At 37.9% G+C, this 10,430-nt stretch overlaps 1 protein-coding gene and 1 long non-coding RNA gene across 2 annotated transcripts; one reads left to right on the top strand and one right to left on the bottom strand.

Moving 5' to 3' along the window:
* The first annotated feature begins 2,162 nt into the window (after positions 1 to 2,162).
* LOC131035869 (trihelix transcription factor GTL1) lies at positions 2,163 to 3,449 on the top strand. Its single transcript, XM_057967623.2, has one exon. It carries the CDS (start codon positions 2,163 to 2,165, stop codon positions 3,447 to 3,449), a length of 1,287 nt encoding a protein of 428 aa, XP_057823606.2.
* Positions 3,450 to 9,314: 5,865 nt separating this feature from the next.
* LOC131035865 (uncharacterized) lies at positions 9,315 to 9,908 on the bottom strand. The gene is made up of 2 exons (XR_009104007.2): positions 9,782 to 9,908; positions 9,315 to 9,615 (listed from the first exon to the last, which is right to left on the bottom strand). It is a non-coding gene; the product is annotated as an uncharacterized LOC131035865 (long non-coding RNA).
* Between the last annotated feature and the right edge of the window lie 522 nt (positions 9,909 to 10,430).

The raw sequence follows: 10,430 nt of genomic DNA on the forward strand, positions 1-10,430 counted from the left end.
CAATAGTCTTTTTTATTAATCTGATATAATAAGTATAAAACATGCAATTTGTATATTTTAATATGGCTTTCTCACCAAACATCTACCACTAACCCTTTCCCCACCTATATCATTTACAGTGAATCCACCACCTTGACACGTTCTATTCCCCTATAATAAATGGGCTTTAAACAACCCAACTGTGATCATCTACAGAATTGCAAAATTTCATATTAATGGCTAAAATTTTCACTATCTAAGCAACCCGAGACATTCTAAAAATAGTAAATTTAAAACAAAAAATAGAGAGGGCACATCTAAGACGGGCATTCAACCTAGATAAACAACTGTTTTTCCCTTTTTTCTCTACCTTCTACATTTGCATAGGGATATTGCACAAAAAAACTTTGGGTTCAAAGGTCGGCTCCAACCCACCTCGCTTCTTCGCCTCAACCTCCACTCAAGAAAACATCTCTTACTCGTTCAGGTAGTCTAGGAGTGACTCCCACCCCAACCGTGCTTTTGTTCAACATTCATCCCTGAGCCCTTCACACTCCATACTATAAAGGGCCGAAGACCATCATCTCTGGCACCCACATCTCTCCAGTCACCGTCATCACCCTTGATTCCCTTCCTCAGAATTGTTGAGGCCGGTATTGTTGTTAACCCATACATCCATTCTTCATCAACACACTTCTTCACTATCCACTCCACATCCACTTTGGTTCCTAATTCTAACCCCTAGGCCAAGAACATCGCAATAATATTGGCATTCACACGATACCGATGTTCTGTTTTCAAAAGTTTCTCTTCAAAATAACATCCAAAATTTACAGAAACCTGGAATCATGAACTTTAAAGACTCCCTTCAACCTTTTCTTCAAAATCGAACCCAAAAATGCTTGTTGTTGCTTCACTGTAAGCATTGTGAAGTTTGCCTCCATATTGCTAGCCACCCTAACTACTCACTCTCTGCTCTCTTCTAGAAAACTCTATGCCATAAATGATTTAATAGAAATTCCATTCAAGGCCATTTATCTTAGGAATGAATTCCCATCTTTAATGCCCCCTGCCTTAGCTATCCCAACCATCTTTGAACCGCTCTCCAGAATAATGACATCCTTCACGGTGGCAGCATACTTTCAAGATTTTCGCTTCATCCCAAATAATCATACCTTTCCCAAAAATCTGTAGTAATGTTTTCATTAAATGACACCACCCACTTGGAGAGGGTGTTCACCACTTCATTCCCTGAACGATACACATGTGAAACTTTGAAGGCTTGGAACATATTTAACAACTTACATGTAGATTTAAGAAACTTCTCTATATTCCATGCAAGCGCCCTTCCTTTTGTTAGAGCATTCACTATAACCATCGAATCTCCCTCTAAGTGTATTATTTGCACTTCAAGTTTTTTTTGCCAATAAGACTGCTTCAAATGCCGCATGTGCTTTTGTAAGATTATTTGTTCCTTCAATTTTTTTGGTTCCTATTGGAATAATATTACCCATGGAGAGTCTCTTGCCACAAAACCTGCATCTGAAGGTGTCAGATTCCTCTTTGATGCCCCATCAAAATTCACCCTTCTTCCAGACATGTCCACTTCACTGATGTGATTGGATGAGCCCAATTAGACCAGGCCTATATTTTTAAAAATAAATATTTAAAATATTTATCCTAATTTAATTAACCTAAAAAACTTTAAATAATGATTTGTGAATATGAGACATTTATATGGTATGTGTGATTTTCCATTATAGAATTTAATTCCAAATGTTTGGGAATGTATACATATTAAACAGCACACAAGCTGTGGCCGGCAAAAAAAACTATTTAAATGCCTCCGGATTTGGGAAATGATTTTTGTAATAAATATTTAAAGCCATCCAATTAAAAATAAATAAATATTTAAAGGCCGTAAGGCACAACCGTATGAAACATCTTTATGACAAGTGGGGTCCACAACATGAAAAACAATATCCCCCCTGATGAAAGATTTAGACTTAGTACCTACGACATCCTTTTGACTTCACCTGACGTTAAAATCCCCGGCAATAAACAGATAACGTCTATTGACGGAATTCCCGTGTACTGTGTAGGACGGGCACGATTAATTCCACTAGATCGCTCCGTGGCAAAATTGGAAGAGTAGAGAATTCCATGTAACACAGAAAACGGCGATGATGGTGGAGGCTCTGGAGATGGTAAATTCTTCTCCGTCGCACCAGAACAACGATGAGGTTAATTCTTCTCATTTTATATCTTCTGGAACGTCAATCGTTCCGTATGTCTGCGCAGAAAAGAATCCTCCGCCCCCGCCTGCTGCTGAAACGGAGGAGGATGATAAGAAGCACAAAAAACGGTCCAAAAATTGGACGAGGGTCGAGACTCTGAAGCTGATTAAACTACGGAGTGATTTGGAGCCTCGATTTTCTCGTAGCGGGAGGAAGACGGAATTGTGGGACGAAATAGCAGAGGCTTTACATAAGGAGCACTTCTCGAGGGATGCACAGCAGTGCAGGGACAAATGGGAGAAATTGATGGCCAGTTTCAAAGATGTCAGGGAGGGCTTGAAAGACAGCAGCGAAAACCCTTACTACGACGATCTTCACCCTTTGCTTTCGGCTAAGTCTTTGCGCAGGGAAAAGGATTTTAAAAAGGAGAGTGAGTTTGTGCAGAATTCTCGGCCGCCGGAAAGGGAAATGTTTGAAACGAGGGGTTCGGAGGAGGAGGAGCAGGAGCAGGAGCAGGAGCAGGAGGATGATGAATTTCCAAAGTCGCCGTGTTTGAGGAAGAGGAAACGTGGCGGAAGGCTTGTTTCGATTACTGATATTACGGCCGTGAAAACCCTAGTGGAGACGGTTATTTCACGGCAGCAGAGGTTTTTCAGGGAGCTGTTGGAGAGCCTTGAGAGGAAGGACCAGATTAGAGAGCAGATGAGGCTGGAGAGGGATGATAAGTGGAGAGAGGAGGAACTAGCGCACAGGAATGTTTTCAACAATGCCATGATGGTGCTTGCACAGAAGCTTCTGCCTGATAAGGGTTTGGGGAGCGCTACTGCTGCTGGTCCTCCTGTTGCTCCTCCTCCTCCTCCTCCTCCTGCCATGGGGAATTCTCTTTCTATTGTTTCCGCTTCTGACGGGCCACGGCCCAAGAAGCGTTCTAAAAATTGGAAGCGGGGAGAGGTTCTGCTGCTCATCAAATTGAGAGGTGAGATGGATGCTAGGTTTGCCAATTCCGCGAGGAGGGCCGCTCTGTGGGATGAGCTTGCGGAGGCGTTGGGGACGCAGGGTATTAAAAGGGACGGGAAACAGTGTAGGGAGAAGTGGGACAAGCTTATGGCTGCTTATAAGGATGTCATAGATGGGAAAAGAGAAGAAGGTGACCTTTCCTATTTTATGGAGCTCAAGGCTATTGTTGGAGGGAAGCCCGATGAGGGGAAACTCCAAACTGATATCATCGCATGATGTGTTCATGTCACTGTATGGTGAATCAGATGCAACTCTTGCTAGTGATATGGGTATTAGCTGTATGCTGAATCAGAATCCCAGACCTCAGTCCTGGTATGCCATAATTTGAAGCTTTTGCCTGTACGCTATCCGCACTTTCCTTTCTTGATCTTGTCCCTACTCCCTGTTAAATGCTCTCTTGGAAAGCTTCTGTCATTAAGTAAGAAGGTGGTGTGAATTTTATTTCGTGCAGTCTACTTGATGTAGTTGGGGAATGAGCCGCTGTGCTTTGTAAAATTATGCTTTAGTGCTACATTTGCGGGTCAGGCCATGACGCCTGATCTATGCTTTGTATATATTCTTCTACAGTTCTACTATTACTTATAGAACCCTTAGTCATTTCTTTTCCAATGTTGGAAGCAATTCAACTTGGTTTGATTTCTTCAGAGTTCTAAGTGAGAAATGTGCATTCATACAATTTTGTATTTATCTTGGTTATAGACAAAATGTGATAAATACGATTCGTGCTCATGTGCCCTGACCTTTATCCATATCTCCTGGTGACTATATTTATATCTTATATACCTGCAACCTTATTCATATGCTCCTGAATCGTATTTGAAAATGACGTGTATGTTCGTTTTGCCGTGCTGATATTCCATGTCTCCAGTTAACTTAGTTGTTGATCAGTTGGGAATTTATAATAAAATGAGCTCTGCTATTCTCAAAGCTTTTTAAAGTAATGAAATATACTGCACCGGCTAAATTTCGTTTAGTGAGTGCAGGCTCAACAATATAAATATGAAAAGTTCTGTTTCCACACAGAACATCTTTGTGGAATAAATGTGGGAAAACTTAAAGGTTATATTTAATATTTTTTTGGGTTGGGGGATTTTATATCAAATCTACAGAATCGTTTAAATTATTTGATACAGAAGCACAAGTCTTAGTTTCAAACCTCTATGACTGAGAGCTGAGGACTCGGGTATTCATTCCACCAAAATTAGGCTGAAATTTCTTTGCCTGAGAGCCAAAGACTTAGGAGTATCCATTCCACCAAAGTTGTCTGGTCTACGATGCCAGCCTTACTCCTTATTCATTGCACCTCTAGAAGATTTGAACCTTGGTGAATGGTGTAATCAAGGAACATACAATCACCCTCACCTAATGTGTTCCACCAATAGAAATATTTAATTGTTGATGTCAAAAGCACTAACTTCTCCCCATAATTGCTGTTTTGAACTGTCTCCACTTCTCTACAACTGAGCTTACAAATATTTTCAAACTTCTCACCATCTCCTCCAAGGCCTTCAGATGAGCAGATACAGAGTTTCAAGACGATTGACTTGAGTTCTGACTGACACCTTCCTGTACCTTAAACATAGGATTTTATGAATTCTTTTTCCAACACATAAAAAATGCACACTTAAAAGCTCTTTTTAAAGTTCTTTCTTGCAACTCTTGTTGTCTGTGTAATATCACCCCAAGGGCACATCACCTCACCAAGGATTTTCCTTGTAAAATTGTTGCCATAGTGTGAGGAGTATAAGAACAAACATGATTAGGCAACTAGAGAAAGTCGAACTGAATGAAAGGTTGAGATACAGAAGAATGAATGGAGGAGGAAGACAAGAAAATATTAAACAATGAGGGAGCTTAATGGTTTGTATGGGAGTTATCTGCAGCCAGATTCCCTCTCCATTAAACTTTCCTACCAACTACTGGTTCCATCTTCAAGGAGTCATTTATTTAAACATTGCACTTCACCTACCGTTGATGCCAACTACGTCCACCTATTCTCCTCTTAATAAATTTAAATTTTAAAATAGATTCCCTTTACACAAAGTAAAATCTTCTAGCTATATTTCTAAGGAAAATGAAAATGGGGCTTCTGGAAAAGTCTAACTCACCCCTGCATTGGCAAGAAAGTTGGCTGCTTGTAATTCCAATAACAATGTTGGAATGTGATAGCCTCCGAAAGGATACTGTTCAAATTCCAATTTAGGGTTGAACCCTTAGCCACCGCTCTTATAACTAGCAGGGGGGGTCACCTTCAATTCCGATCTCTCATATTTTCAAATGCAGAATAGCTTTCAAACCTTCAACCAGGTCCAAACACATTGCAACATTGTTAGTTTCAAACTTGTTGGAGTAGGCCTTGATTAGATTACCTTAAAAACTGAAAATGAGCCCCCATCCTCATCCTTAGCTGTGCCTGGATTATACTGAAAGGATCCCTCAAAATTGACCATCCATATCTTTTGAATGGGGTTACTCCTATGACCAAGGCCCTATCAGGCCTGGAGTTTCACAAACTAGTACTCTTTAACATTACCATGACCATGCATCGTTCTGTGGTTACATAAAATATCTTTAACAGCTATTCTCTTTGGAATAAATTGGGGTCGGTGTATGGTAAATATGGTCGACCTCAACTTTTTATTTATTTAAGTACTAATTGCTTTAGTCAATAGATGAGAAAACTTTCTTTCTGCCATGAATATCTGAATGTTTTATTTACAGAACTCATTTCTTGGGGTTCTATTTATCCAAAACATAATCGATAATGGTAATTTCAATTCAGAAATCACAACCAAATCTTTTAGAGCCATGTCATTTGGACCAACTTAGGAAACAGATTGGCAATCAGATTCTTGTTGTGATGGGGAAACCCAGAGGAAATTAGTCAATTGGAAAATTTTGAGTTTCAAAATTAATTTTAATTTATACGCACACATGTGGATGCAAGTGCACGTACACATACACATGCACATACCATTGAAAATCACATATCATGACACTCATTGCCCATGGAAACCCAATGCCCACTTCTACAATCAGCTTGAATAATTTAATAGTGAAAGGAGTTGATTAGAAGTTAAATATATGGTCTGGATAGTGCATTTTTATTAATTGTTTCACATTTTTCCTACTCACATAAAACAATATATGGGAAATGGCGAAATGCTAGAATTTAGAAGATTTTTTTCGAAGTGGTTCACATTTTTCCTACTCACCTAAAACTATTTATGGGAAATGGCCAAATGCTAGAATTTAGAAGATTTTTTTTTTCAAAGTTAATTCCACCTTTTCCTAACGGGAAATAATTAAATGCCCACTTACCTATTTAGTTTGAGTGATTTGATATCAAAGGCAGTTCATAAAATTTAAAATTCTGATTTACCATGTGCGTTGTCAATTAATTGGTTCACAATTCCCTTGCCTTTTCACTGGGTGAACCTTGAAGGAAACTGATAAATTTCTGACAGTTGAACGCTGATTCTTTTTGTACCTTTGCTTAATTCTAACTTGTCAGCTCTTGTTTGTCTATCCTGAAAGTCTTAAACGACTTTGCTCTTGAACTTCAAAATTCAATTTGCATGTCCAGTCTGTTTATGCATGGATTGCCTTTATCTTGCGTGGGAAACAATATAGTCAAAGCACCATTGCTTATTTGGAACTTGTTCATGACACCATTGCATATCTGTACCTTAACCTTAAATGTAAAAGATTGGTTGATTCGATAGAACTCTTAGTCCGCAGATTCTTTATATTGCAATAGTGTAAGTTGTAAACTTCAGTGTACTGCATTAAAAAAAACTATACATGCATTTCAAACAGTTTTCAATAGTAATTATGTCAATGGATTTAGCATTTTTTTGTTGCATTCATGGTTAGGAAAATATACATGCAACTTAATAATGATTATACACAGAGGATTACCATCTCAGTCAAGCTAGTTTTTCTTTGGTTAGTAGAGCTACACCATCATTCTAAAATCTGCCAAAAATTTTATTATCACTTATAAGTCTACAAGAAGATGTACTCGCCAATGGGTTTTGTTAGCACCCTGCTGAAAATTTTGAGAATTGTTCTTAGTTGTCTGTAATGGCTTCTCTCTATTTTAAAGATTTTTCTGCATGAATCTTGTGTTTACAACCTTGTCTTTTACCCGACAAAGTCCATGGCAAACCACTCTATATGTATGTTTGATAAAAGACTAGTGTGCAACATTGGTTCAGCGTCGCGCTTCTCGTATAAAATGAGGTTGATTTGCTGTATGTCATTGCCTATCATTAAGATAGTCTATCTTATGCTATGTATCGACTTTTTTTTCTTGTGAAAGTCATTTCTTCAAATCTTCTTACCAAAGATCTGCAAAGAGTACCTCATCAATGCGCACAGCTTGTTTTTAACAAAAACGTGCTAAGAAATTTATGTGGCACTAGGTCATTAGTCCACACGTACAATTAAATTGTAGCGATGTGCATCATTGACAGAACCAGGAGCTCGTGTGTTGCGTTTGTGCCGACTCAAAAGTGATGTTGTAATGTCTCCTTTTAAGTAATTCATCAGCATCGTATAAGCCCATTCCTTTAATTTCCTTGGTGGGCTAGAGGAAAAAGGTCTTTTTAAAAGTGGGGTTACAGTTTGGGAAAATTAGATATTTAATGGCATTTTCTGTTTAATTTCGTCATTTTAAGACGGTGCATTATGGGAGTTACAAAAATTGACTTTTCAAACAGGGCAATTATGCTATGAGAGTGGGAGCATTGAGTTATGGTGGCATTTTGACGTGAATAACATTTGCTATTCCAGGAGTGTAGTCAAATTATGGGTGTGAAGTGATTTGGGCCCTCCCTTGTGCCATAAAATGATGCATTGGCTGTTAGAACTTAGAAGCACTCTTTTTGCTGTTGTATTATTGCGTAAGTGTTTTGTAGCCAATTTGAAGATGAAATCTCTTGAATCTTGAAACCAGAGGACAAAATCCCATTGGCTCCCTTTGGTAGTCTCATCCAGGGGCTGCAATTATGCTGAAGATCTCTTTATTTGTGGTGACTTTTTGCCATGTTTGGTGGTTTGTCATGGGCCCATGGCTGTATACAGTACGCAGTCAATCAGTTTTGGATAGTTGGTTGTAGTTCATCACATGTGTTGCAGGTTTGGTATGTTAGCATGCTGTTATTTATTTATGAATCCAGTTTTATGTTTTCAATAAAATATAGTATATAGTATTTAGCACATGGCGTAGTACGATACAAATTTTTTGAAGGATATTACAGTGGTATAAGAGCTAACATCCTGGCGGCTTGTGGGTTATGGTAAAAAAACAAAAGATCCATGTTAGAGGAGGAAAGAACAAACTTATTTCAAGACACCATGATAGGAATCCATTTGGGGCAAGAAAGAATGATTGAATTGTTGACACGGTTGTTGTAGATCCAGGAAAACATGCCCACTGCCATTCTGTTACAAAGTCAAGGAAATACCAAAATGTCATAAAGTGGGCAAAGCTCATATTTAAACCATCGCCCAATAAATTTTATTGCAAAACCTTCAAAACCCTTTTTCTCATAGAGGGAAGAAAGAGGGGAGCTACAAATTTCTTTGAAAGAGCTCGACAAATTATTTGGAGAATATGAAGGAAAGACTGATGATTTCAAGGCAGCTATAACATTTGACATGAATTTGGAGTTAGTGGGAAAAGGTGTGCGGAGAAGAAGTCAAGGAAATAATCAAGGTGACATTTAGAAATAAATTGAAGCACAAAGTGAGCAAATTAATCGAACCCACATTTGGTGGCACAAATAATATCTCTACTGGGCTTGGTTGTAGAAACTACACTCAGCCCCATAACGGAAGATGTGATTCAGTTTGTGTGATAGGTACAGGTTGATATCTAACTAGTTGCACAAAGTAAACAAATTAATTGCACCCACATTTGATGGCACAAGTAAGATAGAGGTTATGGCTTGGTTGTAGAGATTACAGACATATTTCATGATGGAAGAAGATCTGATTCAATTTCTGTGATAGGTGAAGGTTGAAGCTCTGATTCAATTTTTAACTATTTGTATCTTTTATCTATCACTAACTAGGTAAGTAAATTAGGGAAATCTTGCTATTTATATCAAATGACAAGAAACATCTTTAAACTTTTCTTAACTGTGTTTTTGCCCAATTAAACCTATGTTCATTGCTTAGACGAAAATACTGAGTTGAATATGGGAAGTTTGGAATTATAGAAACAAAATATTAAAAGCAATTGCAGAATTGAAACTCTGGAGTCATGAGGACCTTGGAAAGTGAATATGTGGAGTGTCGTAGTTTAGACAACAGCATGCTTCATGGATGGCAGTGCGCTCACTCGCCCATCCAAATGCGCTATTTTCCTCCATGCCTAGAAATGTACATTACATATACAATATGTTAAAACTTGCAATACAAAGTCCTATTGTACATAATATAGCCCCTGAAAATATGATTTAGATTTATAAATATAACAAAATATGCTATAGATCTATAAAGATGAAGAAAGCTAAAATAAAATAAATGAGAGATATAACTGGTGATGAAGAATATGAATCCTCCATGTAAAAGAGCCTCCAAGAATACAAATAGCAGGAAAGACGAAAATGAATTGATTGTTGGGAGCTTATTAAAATGGGTAAGCCCTAATTTGGTCTTCCAACCCCAAGGGGAGATTGGAGAGTGATGCGTGTGCTCTTAAAGCCAATAAATCAATATGAACACAACAAAAACAAAGGTGTATTGAAAATCAAAGAACACAACAAAATCAATATATTTTATTATATCAAAGTCTGTAAAGATTCTAACATCCTAGTGTGTATGGAAGATGGTTTAGTAATGTGAATCACCAGGAACTTTACTAATGGAGTGAGGTAAGCGAAGCAATATGGATACACTAGAGAGAAGCGTTCTTACCTCTTAAGAAGGAAAGAGGGCACGATATTGCTATAAAAACTCGTAAATAAATAACGACATTATAAAGCAAGAGGAGGTTTATAGCAAAATTAAATATCTAAATGGACTGAGCTGGACATAGTGATTTAATTAAAGATTAACGGTGAACTGATAATAAAAAGAACTTGCCAAAAAAAAAAAAAAAGCTATACCAGCAAGGAAGCTCAATAACATAGGAAAAATTCCAGCTAAAGTGAGGAACTTCAATTTAAGAAGCCATGGTATAAAAAA

Source organism: Cryptomeria japonica, chromosome 8 (assembly GCF_030272615.1).
Source record: "Cryptomeria japonica chromosome 8, Sugi_1.0, whole genome shotgun sequence".
Classification (NCBI taxonomy): Eukaryota; Viridiplantae; Streptophyta; class Pinopsida; order Cupressales; family Cupressaceae; genus Cryptomeria; species Cryptomeria japonica.